The 22989-nt window shown below is 40.2% G+C and overlaps 2 protein-coding genes across 4 annotated transcripts in view; one reads left to right on the top strand and one right to left on the bottom strand.

Moving 5' to 3' along the window:
• pdia6 (protein disulfide isomerase family A, member 6) overlaps window positions 1-13041 on the top strand; it is a 33656-nt gene extending 20615 nt beyond the window's left edge. The window contains exons 8-13 of the mRNA XM_060917936.1: window positions 2949-3089; window positions 6805-6889; window positions 9928-10000; window positions 11432-11590; window positions 11706-11802; window positions 12274-13041. Coding sequence (XP_060773919.1) covers window positions 2949-3089; window positions 6805-6889; window positions 9928-10000; window positions 11432-11590; window positions 11706-11802; window positions 12274-12342 — 624 coding nt within the window. The 3' untranslated portion in view covers window positions 12343-13041. The remainder of the gene's footprint in view (window positions 1-2948; window positions 3090-6804; window positions 6890-9927; window positions 10001-11431; window positions 11591-11705; window positions 11803-12273) is intronic.
• Window positions 12978-22989, bottom strand: part of hpcal1 (hippocalcin-like 1) — a 31692-nt gene continuing 21680 nt past the window's right edge. For all 3 annotated transcript variants that reach the window (XM_060917938.1, XM_060917939.1, XM_060917940.1), the window contains exon 4: window positions 12978-16321. In XM_060917938.1, coding sequence (XP_060773921.1) covers window positions 16230-16321 — 92 coding nt within the window. In that variant the 3' untranslated portion in view covers window positions 12978-16229. The remainder of the gene's footprint in view (window positions 16322-22989) is intronic.

Here is a 22989-nt window from a genome sequence, read left to right as displayed (position 1 = left end):
CTGCAACCCAACAAGTAAAAGTCTCTCTCACACACACACAAGCCTGCAGTACAGCGCCAGGAACAGAATCGAGGTCAAATCATGCAACAGCGCCATCTAGTGACCAGCACAGAGAACGTGGCGAAGTCAGTGCACGCAGTGAAACCCTTTTTCACTTCTGGGTTGAGTATCAGGATAATCTAGACCTATATACAGGGGCGCAGATACGTTTTTTGAACTGGGGGGGACAAAGCTGCCAGCAAACCAACCCCACCCCCACCATGTGTTGTGCGAGGAATATACTCTGATGCCCTCAGGGCGGCGGCATTACTCAGCTAAGACAAAAAACCCATCACTCCTTCATCCCTGCAACCGTTAGCTTAGGCCTACTAATAAATAGAGTAGGAATAGAGCACACTTGTGATGTCTGGTGCTCTCATGTGCTATTTACCACTGACACGACAGGATGTCATGTAGGTTGAGTGTGTGTGTGTTCTGGATGACTGCTGACTGATTTGTCTACCCTTTGTATTTATCTATAGCATCTAGGTCTGTGTATCCTATGTATTGAGACTTGGACTGTCAAACTTAATTACCCATCATTGAAAGAAATAAAGCTTATTGATTCTGATACTGATTCCAATCACTCCCCAAGCATGCCATATGCCGTATGCAAAAACTGTTTTATTTAAACATTAACTGACTTTCAGCACACTGATTCTTTAAGAAAACAGAAAGAGCAGGGTGTAAAAAAAAACAAAACACCATGTAATTAAGTCATTTCTTACTTGATGTTTTCTGCCTGTTGCATACTGACTGCACTGCTCAACTGTGTGCTGATTGGCTTGCTCTCATATGCAGCTGTTGTGACAGCCACTTTGTGACCAGCTGATTTCTCATGGCTGGAACATTTTTCAAGAGCTCTTTTCCAGTTTTTAAAACCGGAACTTACAAAAGCTGGGTCTGTGCTCTTGGCTTGTGCCGGTTTTCCACTTCTATAGTATTTAGAGCAATGAAAACACAGAACACCATCAATACCAGGACTGACATGCAGCCAGGGATACCTTTCATACCATACTTTTTGGAATGACAGTGTACGGTGCTTTATCACCTGCTTTTGAACAGATTTGGGGTCGGGTTGATTTGGTTTTGTATACGACACGTCAACCTCCTCTCCCTTTCCTCCAGCTGTCTCTGCTCTTGCTTTCTCGTCTCCTGTCCGTCCTTCTTCCGACCCTTTTTCTCTCTCTCTCTCTCTTCCTTCTGCCTCTTGCAGTTGCAGGCCTAGTGCACTACTACCGTATTTTCTGGACTATAAGCCGCTACTTTTTTCCTAGGTTTTGAACCATGCGGCTTATACAAAGGTGCGGCTATTCTGTGGATTTTTCTTCCACCGCTAGGGGCGCTCTAACCGGAAGTAGAATCAAAAATAAGATAGACGAAGAATTAGCAGATCTTTAGCAGATAGAACACGCACGACAAATTACTAACTGGTAATTATTTTCAAATCCAGCGAAGATGATTAAAGTGACTTGTGGTTTCAAACACAGGAGAAATGAAGGTAAATAAATACCGGTTATTTTCTCTTGGTTCTGTTCCGTTTTAATCAGCAAAGTTGCTGCCGTGTTAAAAGGCACTGTTCGGAAAGAATCTGTTCAGGTACATACATGTACATTTACAGTACAAAATCGTTCTGTACATGCAGTAAATATCTAATTTTTCAACATAGATATCTGCGGCTTATAGCCCGGTGCGGCTTGTATATCTTTTTTAAAATTTTTTTTTTAAAAATAGAGCGGATGCGGCTTATATACAGGTGCGCTCTATAGTCCAGAAAATACGGTACTACCCTCCTGTGGATCACTTATTTCACCTCCCTCACTGCCATCACCAGGAACTACCTGCAGGCCAGGACAATGATAACATTTTAACATAGCCTATGGAAATCCAAAGTTTACACATTATCATCACGCACAGAAACTGCAAAACTAGTTTTAAAACCGCTAAGTTCCAACTGTTAAACATAGCGAGAGGCTGGGCTACGTGTGTGTGTGTGTGTGTGTGTGTAAAGTGTAAACCAGTGCATCCTGACTTTCTAACTATGCCTGAGCGGCAGTCAGTCAACAACTCTTCGCAAAGTTTCCTTATGAAACAATATGCTCGCTGAAATTATGGCAGGGAACGCCAGATTAAACATTAAAACTGCCTTCTGAGCACTGTATCTACAGGCTACCACCGAAAGAAGGAGGCTACCAGAAAGGCATCTCTACTCCGTACGATTTTACTTTCACTGCGACATTACTTTGAACAGACTATCAAAAAATTGCAAGGTGATATGATAAAGTAAGGCACAGTTTACTTACAGTCGTTTTTTGCCTTTTCGGTTTGGCACCCTTCATCATGCCGTGTTGGGGTCCTGAACTAGGAGCTGTCCCCGATATGCCTGTCAAACTTGTTGTGGGTAACCATAGCAACCAAGCTCGAGCTTGCAACCTGTGCAGTCTGCGCAGCTCAACCAACCGAATATCAGTCTTTATTTTGTTTTATGTGAGTTGTTGCAACTATGTATGTACTGCTGTGCACCTCAATAAACCGAATGGTAATTAGTCTTTTGATTTTTCCGTGAGGTTTGCCTTATGCAAAGAAAGACAGCATAGACGGTTTTTTCCTCCTTATAAGTAGGGGGGACCGAACGAGGTGAATTTAAATCTGGGTGGGACGATATCTTTGTATTTCTAGAGTTACTCATTTTCAGAAGGGGAATAAGAGAGATTTAGGTGCATAAAGCATTCTGGTTTGTTTATTTATTTTGGTGTGCAAGTGACGGACAGCACAGCGGAGTGCCGCGTATCCACGCTTTGGGGAAAGCCCTGGATCAGGTCTCAATTGGTATGAAGGATTGAAAACGCTGGGATTTTAGAATGTTGCTTGGCCTTGATTACTGATTGGTCTTAATTTATCACTTGTAGATCAGAGGATTCCCGACTATTAAGATCTTTCGGAAAGGAGAGGAGCCAGAGGACTACCAGGGTGGACGCACACGCGCCGACATCATTGCCTATGCCATGGACCTTTACTCAGACAACGCCCCTCCTCCAGAATTACGAGAGGTTTGTTCATTCAGGGTGTTTTTATTTATTTATTTTTCCTCTTCCCTTGATTTTATTAAACAGGATGTATTATGAAAAAGCCAAATATATGTACAGTGGAGTGCCTACCCACTCTCAAACTCTGAAAGACGACGACCCGGTCAGTTTCTGTCTGGCTGCCAGTTTCAGAAAACATCCGCTTCGACAAGCCGTTCAGATTCGGCTCTACTTCCTATATGTCACAGGAGACGCTAATTATTCATTCTGTCCATGTTCACCGGATATGAGCAATCGTGCACTCTGATTGGCTATTTTATTACTCGCCTATCAGCTCATGTACTGTGAGTGGAGAAAAACAAAATGGCGGAGCGTGCTGCTGAACCAACCGAGGATGAAATAAAAACTCTACTCGAGAACAAAACCCCCCAAAAAAGCAACAAAATATGGAATAAATATTTGATAGTAAGAACGCATCTTTTTATTTTTCAAGAACACCTCGCATTTTTCACAAATTGCTACCGTCATTTCGCCGGTTTGTTTACCTTCTTAGTGGAAATGATCGTCAGACGTTTTGTAGAAAGTTCTTATTTATCGAATTTGCTCGTCGGCGATCAGCTCATGTACGACTCGATTTAGTGGAATAACTGTTCGTTATACCGCCCCCTTTTCTGTCTCCATTCGTGGCTTGAGAACTGCCTCGGTGAATGCATATTCATGAGGAAAGTGTGACCTGATTGGCCAGCAGAGCGGAATGGCGTGAGCAGCACATCATGATCATTTAAAGGAACAGATGCTCAAATTGGCCGTTTTGATCGGGGTGAGAAGGGAGCCGTGGTATTTTGACTAAAGCAGGTTACAGACGTTTCAGGAAGACCTCAGGGAACTGTGGGAAAGGAGTAGGTCACATTTAAACGCATGCACGTCTTAAAGATGACTCGTCTTTTTATTAAGCAAAATTGCCGATTTGGGATATTTTTAAGTGTTGCTTTGGGTCAGTGAGAAATTTCTCAAGCAGTGAGCAGAACCTGCAGGTGAAGGGTGTCGTATCTGCGTGCGACCTGCTCATCGAGCACTGCTTTCTACAACTACACTTTTGTTTGTTTTAAAGTGAACTTAACATCGCTAAACCCTACTCTTTTCCTTGTACAAAGCAACAACCTTTGTTGTTTGATCGTGTTTTTTCAAGCCATAGCTGATCCAAAAGGCCGTAAATTAATGGGAAATCAATAAGATCAGCCGATTTTTCACGGAATCTGTCCAGACTGGACTGGAAGGTCCCGAAGCGGTGCATGACATCACGCATGTAACAATCCGGGTATCGGTTTTGTTCCCGTGCGCAGCAGTGGTAAGACCAGTCCGATATGGAATCAGGTTTTGAAGAGGATTCTGATTGTGATCGGGATTCTTGTATGTCGGATGAAGGGGCAGATGGTTTATCAAGGATATTCCGGAGGAAACGGTTATCTTTTCGAGTCCCCAAGACGAGAAACTGATGAGTCTTCTTCTGTAGCACGTGCGAGATGGAGAGATAGAGAGAGAGAGATGTGCACAACGCGGTGGTTGCCCTTAATCATGGTTTCCTGAACAAAACAAATCGAGTTTTGTAATGTTGCAATCTGAAAGCATTTAACACGTTTCTGTTAATTGCGCATGCATGGCTCTTCCCCCCCCCCCCCCCCCCCCCCCCCCTTCCTGTTAAAGTGCATCAGATATGATGTGATCGGATGTCGCGAGCGTCTAAATGTTGCTCATAATCCTGCGTCTGGTGCACACTGTGTGTGTGAGCGAGATAACGGAAATCGACGAACTGTCCCAATGTCAGATCAAATCTCATTTATTAAATCAACGGGTTTGTTTTTTGCTCCAGTAATTCCCATGTGGTCGTTCTGGCGGTGGTGAACGCTTGATGAATCAGATTCATTATTAGTCGGAAATCGGCACAAAATCTGCCTGCTTCGTTTGCACAAACCCCACCCACTGCCGCTTTAGCATTTAAAGCGTGTCGTTTCTCGGAAATTGTGAACCGAATGTCCCGTTTGTAGATGGATTTGAACATCCAAACACAACGCAGCACTTTCACATCATTATTTTTGTAAAATTCCAACAATATCCAATTTCAGTGAGTAAACAAGCACAGAGTCAGAAAAACAGAAGTGATTCAGATAACCGCAGTTCTACTGTGATGTCATGTGAGATTCGACCCGGAGGCAAGGCTGTGTTTTTGTTTTTTTTTTTCCCCTCCCTCCCCCCTCTTCCCAGGATCCGGGCGCCATGATTTTTCGATAGTTTCGTCTCATCTCATTATCTCTAGCCGCTTTATCCTGTTCTACAGGGTCGCAGGCAAGCTGGAGCCTATCCCAGCTGACTACGGGCGAAAGGCGGGGTACACCCTGGACAAGTCGCCAGGTCATCACAGGGCTGACACATAGACACAGACAACCATTCACACTCACATTCACACCTACGCTCAATTTAGAGTCACCAGTTAACCTAACCTGCATGTCTTTGGACTGTGTAGTAGAGCCCTGCACTCCCGCGGGACCCGACGCAAAGCAGTGCGGCGCGGGACAAATTTTGAAAGCTCATTGCGGGCGTGGGCGGGAGGGGGAGTGCACAATGCGGGCGGGAGAGGTGATAAGCTGCAGTCCCGCTAACTAAAAACGTGTTTAAAATAAAATTTATAAATTATTAATTTATGTCTATCATATATAATTTGTGCTGGATATTTTATTTGGCATTAATAAAAACATTTTAAGATGCCTAAATTTGCGGATGTGGTCTAATCTCGCGTACGTTTCCGATTCCTTTCCGCTCTTCCGTGTTTGAGATCTCCGATCATGGCAGAAGAGCAGAGCTCCTCTAGTGAAGCTCACAGTGCTTCAGAAGTAAGTGCTGCTTTAAAAAGAGGTACATTTACCGTTAAAAAGTCGAGTATTAGTCCAAAGTATTAAAAAGTATTAACTAGTATTAAAAAGGACTGTGTATCGCACAGATTGTTCAATTTAAAGCAAGAAATAGACAGTGTATAATCTGAGGAGCTGGTTGTGGTTGCGCAGCACTTCATATGAGAGGAGAATGAAATCGCGGTTGGAATCGTAACGCCACAGACTCGGAAGTGGGAGTGCGAGTGCGCAAAGCGAGAGCTGTCAATCAAAGCGAGAGCTGTCAATCATGAGCGCATGCAGCGCTCAACTTGGAATGTGTCAGCAGAATGTCAGAGTCTAAACAATAAACTTATAATAAATGAAGGATCGGTCAGTGGAGAGCTCAGCTAAGCTCAGCATGTTTAATTCCCCAAGCCAATGACAAGAACTTTCGTGAGAAATAATGCGAACGTCTGCATCATGCGGGATTTGCGGGCGGGAGCGGGACTGAAAATCATAATTCTTTGCAGGAGTGGGACTGAAAATTCTGTCCCGCGCAGACCTCTACTGTGGGGGAAACCGGAGCACCCGGAGGAAACCCACACGGACACAGGGAGAACATGCAAACTCCACACAGAAAGGCCCTCGCCGGCCACGGGGCTCGAACCCAGACCTTCTTGCTGTGAGGCGACAGCGCTAACCACTACACCACCGTGCCGCCCCGATAGTTTTGTGCTTGATAAATAATTTTTTATATTTTTCCCCTGGCTTTATTCATTTTGGTCGTTACTAATGATGTATTCATTTTAAAGCATTTACTTTAAGGGATTGACTTGTGTATGTTTAACATAATTGTACGCGGTCCTTTTCAGATTCTGAATGAAGACGTTTTAAAGGAGACTTGTGAGGATCATCAGCTTTGTATCATTGCTGTTTTGCCTCATATTCTAGATACAGGTATGAGAACATTAGTGCATACACAGTGGTGCTTGAAAGTTTGTGAACCCTTTAGAAAATTCTATATTTCTGCATAAATATGACCTAAAACATCAGATTTTCACACAAGTCCTAAAAGTAGATAAAGAGAACCCAGTTAAACAAATGAGACAAAAATATTATACTCGGTCATTTATTTATTGAGGAAAATGATCCAATATTACATCTCTGTGAGTGGCAAAAGTATGTGAACCTCTAGGATTAGCAGTTAATTTGAAGGTGAAATTAGAGTCAGGCGTTTTCAATCAATGGGATGACAATCAGGTGTGAGTGGGCACCCTGTTTTATTTAAAGAACAGGGATCTATCAAAGTCTGATCTTCACAACACATGTTTGTGGAAGTGTATCATGGCACAAACAAAGGAGATTTCTGAGGACCTCAGAAAAAGCATTGTTGATGCTCATCAGGCTGGAAAAGGTTACAAAACCATCTCTAAAGAGTTTGGACTCCACCAATCCACAGTCAGACAGATTGTGTACAAATGGAGGAAATTCCAGACCATTGTTACCCTCCCCAGGAGTGGTCGACCAACAAAGATCACTCCAAGAGCAAGGCGTGTAATAGTCAGCGAGGTCACAAAGGACCCCAGGGTAACTTCTAAGCAACTGAAGGCCTCTCTCACACTGGCTAATGTTCATGAGTCCACCATCAGGAGAACACTGAACAACAATGGTGTGCATGGCAGGGTTGCAAGGAGAAAGCCACTGCTCTCCAAAAAGAACATTGCTGCTCGTCTGCAGTTTGCTAAAGATCACATGGACAAGCCAGAAGGCTATTGGAAAAATGTTTTGTGGACGGATGAGACCAAAATAGAACTTTTTGGTTTAAATGAGAAGCATTATGTTTGGAGAAAGGAAAACACTGCATTCCAGCATAAGAACCTTATCCATCTGTGAAACATGGTGGTGGTGGTATTATGGTTTGGGCCTGTTTTGCTGCATCTGGGCCAGGACGGCTTGCCATCATTGATGGAACAATGAATTCTGAATTATACCAGCGAATTCTAAAGGAAAATGTCAGGACATCTGTCCATGAACTGAATCTCAAGAGAAGGTGGGTCATGCAGCAAGACAACGAACCTAAGCACACAAGTCGTTGTACCAAAGAATGGTTAAAGAAGAATAAAGTGAATGGTTTGGAATGGCCAAGTCAAAGTCCTGACCTTAATCCAATGGAAATGTTATGGAAGGACCTGAAGCGAGCAGTTCATGTGAGGAAACCCACCAACATCCCAGAGTTGAAGCTGTTCTGTACGGAGGAACGGGCTAAAATTCCTCCAAGCCGGTGTGCAGGACTGATCAACAGTTACTGGAAATGTTTCATTGCAGTTATTGCTGCACAAGGGGGTCACACCAGATACTGAAAGCAAAGGTACATATACTTTTACATATAAAGATATGTAATATTGGATCATTTTCCTCAATAAATAAATGACCAAGTATAATATTTTTGTCTCATTTGTTTAACTGAGTTCTCTTTATCTACTTTTAGGACTTGTGTGAAAATCTGATGATGTTTTTGGTCATTTATGCAGAAATATAGAAAATTCTAAAGGGTTCACAAACTTTCAAGCGCCACTGTACACCTTCAGATTATCCAGTCGTGGTCAGAAGTTTACATACGCACACACGGACATGAACATCATGGCAGCAGCGGGCTTTTAAGGATCTCTTTGAACGGTTCTTTTTCTGTGGCCGAGTAATTATACAACACACACTGGTAACGGGGAGAAGAATTTGGTGTGGGGGTGTGTTTAATCCGTTTTGGATTTTCTGAAATCAACACATGGTCAAAAGTTTACATACAGCACTCAATATTTGGTTAAATGTCCCTCTGCATGTTTCCCTCGACCCAATGTTTGTTTTTGGCAGCCATCAACAAGCTTCTTGAAGAGTTATGGTTGGATATTTGACCACACTTCTTCAGAGTTTTTGGTAGAGCTCAACTAAACTTGTTTCCTGGCACAGACCTGACTTTTAAGCGCACATGTGCAATAGGGTTGAGGTTAGGACTTGATGTTAATTTGCTTTATCTGTTCTACAGCCACATCTGCATGTTTTGGCTCGTCATCCAATTGTGTCCACATTTCTGATGGTTTGAGGTTGTGCTGATGTATCCTGACGTTGTCCTTTTTCATTATTCCATCTATTTTGTGCAATGCACCAGTTCTACTGGCAGCAAAACAGCCCCCGAATGTGACGACGACGCCACCACTATGCCTGACATCTCATCCAGGCATAAAACTTTCCACCAGAAGGCTTGTTCTTTGCTTTGAGAAACTTCAAGGTGTCGATTTTGGCACAGGAGCTTCTTTCTTGGATGACAGCCTCTCAGTCCATGGCGATTAAAACTCGCTTGACCGTAGATGGTGTTCCAGCAGGTTCCATTTCATGGCAGGCCTGTGGCTTGGTCGTTCCTGGGTAGTTCCTAACCATTCTAACTGATTTCCTCTCAGCTTTTGGTTTTTCTTCCGGACCTTGGCAGAGTGGCTACACCTCTCAATAACTTGTACTTGCATGCAGTTGTCTGAACTGATCTTGGAATCTGCACTTGTTTAGAAATGGCTCCAAGAGACATTTCCTGAGTTGTGTAAATCCATGATCGTCCTCAGATCTGCCGTGAGCGCTTTAGACTTTCCTATCATACTGTGTGTTGGTCAATCCGATGAGTGCTGTGAAACAAACACACTTTGTTTGTTTGACACAGAGAAGCTACCAGCTGTAGGCACTCGTGATCACGAACAGGAATTTAAAGGACCTTATTGGAGCTTTCAGCACCACTGAATTTATGATCGGAGTGAGCGTATGTAAATGTTTAACCCTGTATGTATAATTTTGGCCCAGTGTTGATTTCAGAAAACCCAAAATTTAATTTATGTAGTACAATCATTCTGTCCCAGAAAAAGAACAGCTTGGAGAAATCACGGTCATGGCAATATTGGGCTTTCGTTCATGCAATGTACGTAATCTAAATTAACTGTTATTTATTGTGTTTGTAGGTGCAGCAGGAAGAAACGCTTATCTGGAAGTCATGATGAAGATGGCGGAGAAGTACAAGAAGAAGATGTGGGGGTCAGTGCGTATAGCCCATTTCCATATAGATTGTTTCTTTATAAAGTGGACAGAAGAGATAAATTTAGATCATGGACAAGACTGCAAGCTGCACGAGTTAAAGCTAGACCACCTTTCAGATTTTTCAAGTTTTAGGTCATAAAAAGAATTTTCCCTGACACCGTTATTTTTGTTTAGTGACCGAAAGCGACTGAATTCGAATCACAGACGTGCATTTTATTTCCATGTAGCCCTAAATTCTCCGCTATTTTTTCATGCTTCACCATGACCCAATTCAAGATACTACGTCATGCATCACGTGGTGGGCTTTCCCCGTTCACGCAATGCATTGTGGGATACAAATTTGAAACAGGAGAGAAAAATGGAGGACGTGAGTGTGCGAATGAAACGTGAAAGACCGACTACAGTAACGGAAAGAAAGCGAGAAGAAAAGACGTTGTTCTATACGAAGGAAAGGAAACGCAGGACCAAACTAATAAATACGGGCGCTCAGCGAGCACCTCGGTGTGATCAGCTGTTCGTTTAGCGACAGAATGATGGAACTGTCAGTGCACGCTCAAAGGGAAACCTGTAGATGGCAGTAATGCAACACTGTGGATGCCAGCTGCCGTAAAACCCAAAAGAAGAAGAAAAGAAACCTGCGCATGCGCACACGGACTTCCTCTGTCTGCTTGACTGCGTGAAGCGAGCGATTTCATGCACATTATTTGCTTTAATCCTTTCAAATTAAATAACTTCCCAGCCACAGAATGGCCTGATATACACTACCGTTCAAAAGTTTGGGGTCACCCAGACAATTTTGTGTTTTCCATGAAAAGTCACACTTTTATTTCCCACCATAAGTTGTAAAATGAATCGAAAATATAGTCAAGACATTTTTCTGGCCATTTTGAGCATTTAATCGACCCCACAAATGTGATGCTCCAGAAACTCAATCTGCTCAAAGGAAGGTCAGTTTTATAGCTTCTCTAAAGAGCTCAACTGTTTTCAGCTGTGCTAACATGATTGTACAAGGGTTTTCTAATCATCCATTAGCCTTCTGAGGCAATGAGCAAACACATTGTACCATTAGAACACTGGAGTGAGAGTTGCTGGAAATGGGCCTCTATACACCTATGGAGATATTGCACCAAAAACCAGACATTTGCAGCTAGAATAGTCATTTACCACATTAGCAATGTATAGAGTGGATTTCTGATTAGTTTAAAGTGATCTTTTCAATGAAGAACAGTGCTTTTCTTTCAAAAATAACGACATTTCAAAGTGACCCCAAACTTTTGAACGGTAGTGTATTTTGAGATATTACAGAAACATCACTGATTTTTTTTTTTTTTTATGAAATCAAAAGGCCATCTAGCTTTAATATGCCTGGTAATGGTTTTTAAATAGTGGCTTGTTTTTTCGTTTAATTGATTTTCCCGTCTTCTGTAGCTGGCTGTGGACTGAATCCGGAGCTCAGATGGAACTTGAAGCCTCTTTGGGGATCGGTGGTTTCGGCTACCCAGCCATGGCAGCTATTAACGCTCGCAAAATGAAGTATGCCCTTCTTAAAGGCTCCTTCAGTGAGACGGGAATCCATGAGTTCTTAAGGTAAGGTAACGCTACGCTACCCAACCCCCACCTTCTGTTCCCACATTTAGCCACATGTATTTCATTGAATGTTATATGATCCCCACCCCCTTGTTTTTTTTCTCCTCGACCGTAGGGATCTCTCTGTTGGGCGTGGTTCCACTGCCACAATAGCAGGTGGGGCTTTACCCAAGATCCACAGTGTAGAAGCCTGGGACGGGAAGGATGGAGTCGTGAGTATTTTTAATTAGAGCTGAACCACCTTGAAGCGTTGCTTTAGTGTGAAAATGTGAATCGGTATGTGGTGGAGCTTTCCAACATGGTGGAAGTTTCTCGGGGGGGGGGAACTCAGTACAGATTAAAAATACAGGGTTAGTCAAAATTATATGAACACTTAAATGGTCAACCATTTATTCACAAAACGTACATCACGTGCAAGATGACTTACAGGACGGTCTCAACCCGTTCGCCATCGTGTTCAACACGTATAAAAACCACCCGTGGCGGCCGTCGATCTGCAAGAGAAAAATGAGCCGTTCGTGTTCACATAATTTTGACTAGCTCTGTATTTATTGGTCCTGATTTCATTTGCACGATGAACATAGATTTTTATTAATTAAATTTTTGATTCCCATCAACACCCTTTCTCGTCCTTTTCACTTAATTTCCTCACAAAACATTCTCTTGTCTGTTCCATCCCCCAGCTTCCTGTGGAGGATGACATTGACTTGAGTGATGTGGATCTGGATGACTTGGACAAGGATGAATTATGAGTTCATGGGCAGTGCAAGGCTTGTCCAGTTTGAGCCGGTCTGCGAGCTACCTCTCCTCTCCCATGGATGAGGGGAAAACTGGGACATTAAGTTACTGAACACTCTTGAAACAAAGACATGTCTCACTTTTAACTTCTCTCCAATCGTTTGAAATGAGGCGGGATGGGGGTTTAAACCGTGGTTGCTTTAGCTTTGCCTCACAGGCCTCCTTTACCTTGATTTGGGTTTGCTGATAAGGATATAGAACAGAATTATTATTATTTTTCCCCCTCCCCTGTCCAGTTGTTCCCAGCATACATGGCTTCATAATAAGGTTTATTTGCTCTATTCCAATAAAATCCCAGATGGTATTCCAGTGACGTCCGTTCCTCAGTGAACAATGCCTGAAACAGGATAAAGCCCCATTAATTACTGACACAGGCCGTTTGCTGAGGAAAGGAAACGACTCTAGACTACCGGATGCAGTCCTGAGTGGTTTTCCACACCTCGTCCTGGATTTAACCTGCCGTTTCCCCTGCTGAAAGTCCGATTGAGGTTTTCCTTTCAAAATAACTTTTTAATGTGAGAAGTGAGTTGGTAAATCTGCTTTCCGCTGTATTTGTGCTGGACAGGAAGTAAAGTGAGGACTGTGTAGATTTTTTCTTACATGAGTGTGTTTAATGTTTTTGTTATGAAAATAAAAAAGGAACATAGATAAAATGACTGCATTATTATTATTTTTTTTAATTATCAACATGCAAATACTACTGAGCTTTATTTACTACTGTTTGCTGGTCTTTTCAGGACATAATTATAAATACAGTATTCAGCTGGAAAGGTGCTCACGTACATATCTATTGCTAACTACACTGAGATGCGGTAATATAGAGCGGCGGCTACAATTATCAACAGTCCATGATTATCGACACCTTTTTCAGATTAACCAGTAAACAGGTGAGTTTCAGGTATAAGTTGTTATTGGTTAATCGGGTGATTCTCATGAAGCTGCAGTGAACATGTCCAGGACGCATTTTCCAAAATCAATACTTAATTCACATAAACTCCTGATATTTTGTGTAAAGAAAATAGGGAGCACTGTATGGACAAATGGTTTTCATCATATAAACTAATTTTTATATCTATGGAAATTCTCATTACCGTTATGTGTCCGCATCCCTTTTTAAAATGTTTACTTTAAATCATATAAAAATTCCTAATTATATAAAAAAATAATAGTGTAAAGTTATTTTAAAACATCTATATTTATGCATAATATTTTTGTGTTGAACAAAAAAAGGTACTTGATTTTAAACAAAATAACTGTGTCCGCACCAAATGTTTCTCATTACCGTTTCATGATTTCGCCCCCCCATAAAAAGTACACCGTGCCTTTAAATTGATCAGCTATCCCATGGTGCATCACTTCAGATATAAGATTCAAAATGGAGACAAGGTCAGTTGCTCACTCTCTTTTCTCTTACTTTGTGATATTTATGTTGCTAAATCTGTCCTCAGTTACACTGTCTATTATCATTACCGTTATGGTTTAATACTCATTACTTTAAAAAAAATTTTTATGATTATTATCACAATATAAGGCTTTAACATGTGGCAAAGTTATAGGTTGCTAGCATTTCAGGTTATTTGTGAAATTAGCCAAGAATATCTCATTACCGTTACTCAATATTCTCATTACCATGCACTGTGAGGGCAATAAATAAATGTCAAAAAAATATAAAGTAATTGTCATGGACTGTGCTGTTCATTTAATGGGATATTTTTAACTCATGATCTAGTGTCATCATTTACTGTAACGGTGATGAGAATTATTCTGGATCATGTAAGCCTCAAATAAGAATAAAATTCCATTAAAATATTTTTCCATTAAAAAAAGATCAACATAGTAAAGTTCACACTCTATTTTAGGCTCTCAACTTGAAAAAATACTGAAATGAGGTGAAAAACTTTGTTAATGTGAAGGTCTTCATGAGAATCACCCAATCAATCAACCGGAAGACCTCGCCCTCGCCCTTTGATCTTGTCGTCTGATGACACGGCTCGTTACCTGAGAGAGAATTTTTTTTTTTATATCAGCTATTTTTTTTTTTTTTTGGAAAACCCGGACATTATCATCGCAGGTGAGCACGGTGGAAAGATCATGGACGTGTTTTTACTGATCAAATTCACCGATATTTCATGATCTCCTCGTCGAAACCGACTTTGTTTCTTACTCTTTCGTTTGACAGCCGCCATTTTGCATGTGAGGTGTCAATAATGGTGATCACTTTCACCGGTGTCCATCATTATCGACACCCTGTGGAATTAAGGGACATTTACAACTGTTATGGATCGATCTTTGTGTCACGTTGAAGTCAATGAAGTACTTTAAAAAATATATATAAAAAGTGCTGTGATTTTATAATTTTTTTTTTTCTGATTCATAACAGAATGGAATAATTGCAGTAAATAGAATTAGACCAGAATTAAATTCCTAATGTATGTTTAAAAAAAATTACATGCTTTAAATATTCAGATTTTTTTTTTTCAGTTTGTTGTAAATATCGACCACATATTACAATATCAGTCGACGTTTTATATTTCGGTTTGAGGAATGAGATGTGACCTTTTGACCTGGATTGTCATGTGGTTACAATCTCAATTGCCTGTTGACGTTTATTGGTAAACTAGAAATTAATACAAACAACAACGGATGATCAACGAACAATGTGATCTACGAAAATACTTAGTGGAACAAAAAGATTTTCTGACGCAGGTTAAACATTTTGTTTACAAACGTTAGAATCACTTCCACATTTACGTAAACACTGACATTTGTATAAAATAAAATATATTTTGTACTAAATGCAAGTATGGATGTAAAACAAATTTTAAATAAATCTGTTTTGTTACCTTAATACCACATACTTATTTTTAAATAAACATCTGGATGTCAATAATTGTGGAACGGTGTCATGTGATCTGATACGCTAAGTAATCTGGAATCAACTTTTTTTCCCCCAGTGGAAGTTTGAGTCATTATTCCTGCACAGTTTACATACTGAGGGTCTTTTCTACTTTTGCGATGGCCAAAAGATCGTTAAGGTGTCGATGACTGATTGTAGCCGCCGCTCGAGCTTTTTGCTCAGGTGCACAAGCCTTGATTACTGACATGTTAATGAACCAAGGACTCAACATAAACACTCGTTTTGGCAAATCACTGATGAAGCACAGCATAGTGGCAGAACTTTAAACTATAAAGCTACTGTATGTAAGCTGGCAAAGAGCAACAGTCCAAAAACTGAAGTCTCAAACAAATTCAATTCAATACAAAACTAAACACTGAAAGTTTTATCATTTTCCGTAAATGGATGCGGGTACGGTTACATCTGCAGACCCAAGTTAATCCTACACGTGCTTTGTATATTAGATTTTTTTTGACTGAGCTTCGACCTCCTGTTACATCTACTAAGCGCTACCTATCGATCTGCTTGCATATTGAGTTTAAAAGTAAAAAAACCCCTCACACGCGGATGTCTTATTCCCGTGGCTGTGACATCCAGATGAATTCATCTAAAACCAGCTGATGCTTTGACCCCAAGCTGAGGTCCCTTTTATGATTATATATTAAGTGGTTTTCTTGACTCTGTCTGATATTCCGTACATTTTAAATAAAATTTGACACTTTAGGAACTTGACATACCAAATAATAAGATCCTTCTTTAACTAGATTAGGCTAAATCTGGGCATCTGAGTAATAAACCAATCAGATTTTGTGACGATCATTCACTGTGAAGCTCGTTCATTACTCAAATGCAGCTCGTGCCTGAGAGAACAACCAGCTGATCCTCCTCTGTAAGTGTGAATATACTGTATGACGTGGTTTTCTGAGTGTGTTGCTGCTGTCGTGACTAGCGAGGCGTGCTCTGATCAGACTGGAGCAGTCGGACGATGGAGGGGTCGCTCTTGGCACCTTTGATGAACTCCTCCAGGGAAAGCCTCCCTGCAATTGGAGGAAAAGATCAGATATCATATATATTTTTATATATACAGTGGTGCTTGAAAGTTTGTGAACCCTTTAGAATTTTCTATATTTCTGCATAAATATGACCTAAAACAACATCAGATTTTCACACAAGTCCTAAAAGTAGATAAAGAGAACCCAGTGAAACAAATGAGACAAAAATATTATACTTGGTCATTTATTTATTGAGGAAAATTATCCAGGATTGCATATCTGTGAGTGGCAAAAGTATGTGAACCTCTAGGATTAGCAGTTAATTTGAAGGTGAAATTAGAGTCAGGTGTTTTCAATCAATGGGATGACAATCAGGTGTGAGTGGGCACCCTGTTTTATTTAAAGAACAGGGATCTATCAAAGTCTGATCTACACAACACATGTTTGTGGAAGTGTATCATGGCATGAACAAAGGAGATTTCTGAGGACCTCAGAAAAAGCGTTGTTGATGCTCATCAGGCTGGAAAAGGTTACAAAACCATCTCTAAAGAGTTTGGACTCCACCAATCCACAGTCAGACAGATTGTGTACAAATGGAGGAAATTCAAGACCATTGTTCCCCTCCCCAGGAGTGGTCGACCAACAAAGATCACTCCGAGAGCAAGGCGTGTAATAGTCGGCGAGGTCACAAAGGACCCCAGGGTAACTTCTAAGCAACTGAAGGCCTCTCTCACATTGGCTAATATTAATGTTCATGAGTCCACCATCAGGAGAACACTGAACAACAATGGTGTACATGGCAGGGTTGCAAGGAGAAAGCCACTGCTCTCCAAAAAGAACATTGCTGCTCATCTGCAGTTTGCTAAAGATCACGTGGACAAGCCAGAAGGCTAGTGGAAAAATTTTTGTGGACGGCTGAGACCAAAATAAAACTTTTTGGTTTAAATGAGAAGCGTTATGTTTGGAGAAAGGAAAAGACTGCATTCCAGCATAAGAACCTTATCCCATCTGTGAAACATGGTGGTGGTAGTATCATGGTTTGGGCCTGTTTTGCTGCATCTGGGCCAGGACGGCTTGCCATCATTGATGGAACAATGAATTCTGAATTATACCAGCGAATTCTAAAGGAAAATGTCAGGACATCTGTCCATGAACTGCATCTCAAGAGAAGGTGGGTCATGCAGCAAGACAACGACCCTAAGCACACAAGTCGTTCTACCAAAGAATGGTTAAAGAAGAATAAAGTTAATGTCAAGTCAAAGTCCTGACCTTAATCTAATCAAAATGGTGTGGAAGGACCTGAAGCAAACAGTTCACATGAGGAAACCCACCAACATCCCAGAGTTGAAGCTGTTCTGTACGGAGGAACGGGCTAAAATTCCTCCAAGCCGGTGTGCAGGACTGATCAACAGTTACCACAAACGTTTAGTTGCAGTTATTGCTGCACAAGGGGGTCACACCAGATACTGAAAGCAAAGGTTCACATACTTTTGCCACTCACAGATATGTAATATTGGATCATTTTCCTCAATAAATAAATGACCAAATATAATATTTTTGTCTCATTTGTTTAACTGGATTCTCTTTATCTACTTTTAGGACTTGTGTGAAAATCTGATGATGTTTTCGGTCATATTTATGCAGAAATATAGAAAATTCTAAAGGGTTCACAAACTTTCAAGCACCACTGTGTATGTGTGTGTGTGTGTGTGTATATATATATATATATATATATATATATATATATATATATATATATATATACACACACACGCACACTACCGTTCAAAAGTTTGGGGTCACCCAGACAATTTTGTGTTTTCCATGAAAAGTCACACTTTTATTTCCCACCATAAGTTGTAAAATGAATAGAAAATATAGTCAAGACATTTTTCTGGCCATTTTGAGCATTTAATCGACCCCACAAATGTGATGCTCCAGAAACTCAATCTGCTCAAAGGAAGGTCAGTTTTATAGCTTCTCTAAAGAGCTCAACTGTTTTCAGCTGTGCTAACATGATTGTACAAGGGTTTTCTAATCATCCATTAGCCTTCTGAGGCAATGAGCAAACACATTGTACCATTAGAACACTGGAGTGAGAGTTGCTGGAAATGGGCCTCTATACACCTATGGAGATATTGCACCAAAAACCAGACATTTACAGCTAGAATAGTCATTTAGCACATTAGCAATGTATAGAGTGGATTTCTGATTAGTTTAAAGTCCTCTTCATTGAAAAGAACAGTGCTTTTCTTTCAAAAATAACGACATTTCAAAGTGACCCCAAACTTTTGAACGGTAGTGTATAACGAGCCATATTTCTGTAATTACTCATGCACCAAGGCAAATAAATATTATATATTATAGCATGCCATTCAGGAAATTAATCTTTGAATATATTGAATGAAACTCTGAATATATGGAATGAAACTTGGCTGAACCATGAAGGCACTGCCGCCGTCCTGCAGCAACAATGAGTCAGTCGGCTCAGGATTTGGTTGCGGCTATTTTAAACAATAAAGACGTTGTTAACACTCTGGCGAATGCTTGTGGTTTTATTAGTGTTTACTTCTTTTATGTGCAACGAAGCTACGGTGACAGTCATTTCCCTCGTGGATCATATTTGTATAACGGTGTTTTCTGTATATAAAACTAACTTGTAAATTTTGTTTGTCGAGTTTTACAGCGTTTCTCAATATACTCTAATACTCTTCTCTGAGTCAGAGTTTTTCTTGGGACCTGTTGTCTATCTGCCGAGCTGTAGGAGCGGGGGCAGAATACAAAGTTTCATTCTATATATTCAAAGATTAATTTCCTGAACAGCATGCCATTTTATATATATATATATATATATATATATATATATATATATATATATATATATGTGTGTGTGTGTGTGTGTGATTAGAGAAGGTAACAGTCCTGGTTCTACTGATAATGCTGGTAACGATTTGTCTTAAAGCAGAACTGAAGTCATTTTTAAACTTGCTTTATTTCTTAATTAACGTGTTATTCAATTACGTTTTGGGTTTTAGTAACCTTATATCGTGACTCGTATTGGCAACTAATTGCAATTAAATATTATACTTATCGGCCTGTTCGGTGTTTAGCCGTGTTGAATTGAGTTCGTTTGGTCCACGGCAGGCGTCGCTTATCCGCGCGATCTTCACGAGACTTGTGCGAGACTTCCAAACGTGAAGCGTCAGCCAGGTGTCGGCGCCGCCATTTTGAAAACTGTTTTCCAAATGAAATATTGCACAAAAACGTGTTTAAATGACGATTACTGCCGACTTTTTTCAAACTTTCCTGATTGCTATCAAAACAAACACAACTTCTGGCTTGATTACATCAGCGTTCGAAAGAGGGCGCGCGCGGCTTTTGACAACCCCCGTGTCCGAAATCGCTCCCTACTCACTATATAGGGCACTATATAGCGACGACGCCATTGTGTAGTGCTGTCCGAAACCTTAGTGAGGATTATTTACACCCTATATAGTGCACTCAAAGTATCCCACAATGCATCATGAAAAGTAGTGTAGAACGATGGTCACTAACCAAAGCAATATATCCCATCATGCATTGCGGTCGCGCTGAAAGAAATCAAATTAAAAGCCTCAAATGTGATTTAATAAAAGTCAGCGGCAAAGAAGAAAGAATTCAGCCTTGATTTAAAAGAACTGAAAGCTGCAGGTACTTTGTACTGATTAATGTGGGAAATGCGCTCAGTATAATATGGATTTATCACAGAAACACACGCATGCATTTATTATTTTTTGAAAACCTACCAGCCGACTGATCTGGCACGTTTTAATCGTGTGATGGCCTAGTGTCTGAAAGTGTTTTAATTTTACCAGTGAGCTCACTGTATAGTCCTGTATACAGTAATTCCCTATATAGGGAAGAGTGAGCGATTTCGGACACAGGGAACATTGGCACACATCGGTCACTTTGATTTCCGCTGTACGTTTTACTTCCGTCCTACGATGTCTCGCACAGGTCTCAACGAATCTCATCAAAAATGCATTCCTATATTTAATAAAATGAGAGAAATAGAATTTTGATGATGAATTTGCCTTCAGTTTTCCTCTAAGGCTGGCATGATTCACCGATGCATCAATATATCACGATTTCTGCAGCCACGATTTGTGTATTGTGTCGTCCACAAGTATTGTGCGATACCTTACCCTAATTGGTCATTTTGTTCATTTTTGTTTTAAAACGATTTTCGTTGAAGAAACTCGGAATTTTTACGTCTGTTCAGCTCTGAAGCGTCTTGCGACGGAGGCCACCGTTTTAGATCTTGCAAAATCGTGCTCGATTAAACAGGCATCTGTTGGAAGTGGATGTGAATGTGCGAGATTTCATTTCTAAGCCATCTATCATTTCTGCTTTACATTTTTAACCCTTTGATGCAAAACATACTGTATGCACACCCCTTCCAATGCACAACATGGGTCAAAAATGACCCGCATTCATTTTCCAGGTTATTTCATGCTGACTGAGTTTTTCTTTGCTCTATCTTTTGAAATCAATTTATTTTATGATTGAATATTCCAAGTATTCTTGAAATATCTTGTTTTTAATTACCACAAATCATTAATTTAATTTTTTCTTTCCTACTTTATGAACAAAAATACTTTTTATATTACTACACATAGGTCATCCAAGTGTGATTTTAAAATTAAATGTCTTAATACTATAATAATAATTTGTTTCAAGTAATTACTTTAGCAGTGAATGGGGCCAGTTATTTATTTATTAAGTATGTAGTTAGCTAAGCCAACTACAATAAAATTAGCGAACTAAAGCTGGGCATACACTGTGCGATTTTTTTTTTTTTTTTTTCAATCGCGGTATTCAGCTGCTGCTCACACTGTAGGAGTGAATCGCAGGGGTAAACAGCACGCAGCTTACGATTCCTGTTCTCACACTATACGATCCGATGCTCGGATGCGATCTAACTGCTCACACTGTACTTCCATACACGACTCGTCGGATTCTTGTATCCGGAACTACTACTACTACTTCTTCTGTCGATTTCTTGGCGGTTAACAATCGATGTGTATTACTGCCATCTACCGGGCTGAGGTGTGATCTCAAGGGATATTAATCATTGCAAATGTCTGCATGAGAATAAATCAAAACTGAGCCTGTAGTCAGACCTTGAGCAGGTCACGTCCTGATAGAATGTTCAAAAAGATATCAATATTATGTCTCGAGCAATGTGTCATCACAACAGTACAGTACACAGTGAGACACAAGGTCACAGAAGAATTCTAGCTGAAATAGTAAAATAGAATGGAGTAGAATATTAGATGTATGCTTGAGTCAATCCTTGCTCTTCTTGACGTGTATTGGTGCTCAGAGGGCGGGCATGCCCTATCAGCCCTCGTCCCACCTCACCGGAGCTTAGAGAAACTCCGGTCAAATTGTCTAGAATTTGTGTAACCAAAAAAAAAAATCTTCCCGTAAACCAATTACGAGGATAACCAAACAAAAACTTCCCGTAAGCTAATTACGAGGATAACCAAACAAAATCTTCCCGTAAACCAATTATGAGGATAACCAAACAAAAACTTCCCGTAAACTAATTACGAGGATAACCAAACAAAAACTTCCCGTAAACCAATTACGAGGATAACCAAACAAAAAAATCTTCCCGTAAACCAATTACGAGGATAACCAAACAAAAAATCTTCCCGTAAACCAATTACGAGGATAACCAAACAAAAAATCTTCCCGTAAACCAATTACGAGGATAACCAAACAAAAAATCTTCCCGTAAACCAATTACGTGGATAACCAAACAAAAAATCTTCCCGTAAACCAATTACGAGGATAACCAAACAAAAAATCTTCCCGTAAACCAATTACGAGGATAACCAAACAAAAAATCTTCCCGTAAACTAATTACAAGGATAACCAAACAAAATCTTCCCGTAAACCAATTACGAGGATAACCAAACAAAAAATCTTCCCATAAACTAATTACGAGGATAACCAAACAAAACCTTCCTGTAAACTAATTACGAGGATAACCAAACAAACTTCCCGTAAACCAATTACGAGGATAACAAACAAAAAATCTTCCCGTAAACCAATTACGAGGATAACCAAACAAAAAATCTTCCCGTAAACTAATTACGAGGATAACCAAACAAAAAATCTTCCCGTAAACCAATTACGAGGATAACCAAACAAAACCTTCCTGTAAACTAATTACGAGGATAACCAAACAAAATCTTCCCGTAAACTAATTACGAGGATAACCAAACAAAACCTTCCTGTAAACCAATTACGAGGATAACCAAACAAAATCTTCCCGTAAACCAATTACGAGGATAACCAAACAAAACCTTCCCGTAAACTAATTACGAGGATAACCAAACAAAACCTTCCTGTAAACTAATTACGAGGATAACCAAACAAACTTCCCGTAAACCAATTACGAGGATAACCAAACAAAAAATCTTCCCGTAAACCAATTACGAGGATAACCAAACAAAAAATCTTCCCGTAAACTAATTACGAGGATAACCAAACAAAAAATCTTCCCGTAAACCAATTACGAGGATAACCAAACAAAACCTTCCCGTAAACTAATTACGAGGATAACCAAACAAAAAATCTTCCCGTAAACCAATTACGAGGATAACCAAACAAAACCTTCCCGTAAACTAATTACGAGGATAACCAAACAAAATCTTCCCGTA

This window comes from Neoarius graeffei, chromosome 3, assembly GCF_027579695.1.
Source record: "Neoarius graeffei isolate fNeoGra1 chromosome 3, fNeoGra1.pri, whole genome shotgun sequence".
In the NCBI taxonomy this organism is placed as follows: domain Eukaryota; kingdom Metazoa; phylum Chordata; class Actinopteri; order Siluriformes; family Ariidae; genus Neoarius; species Neoarius graeffei.
The sequence above is the reverse complement of the archived record's forward strand: the minus strand, read 5'-3'. Positions and strand labels throughout refer to the sequence as shown.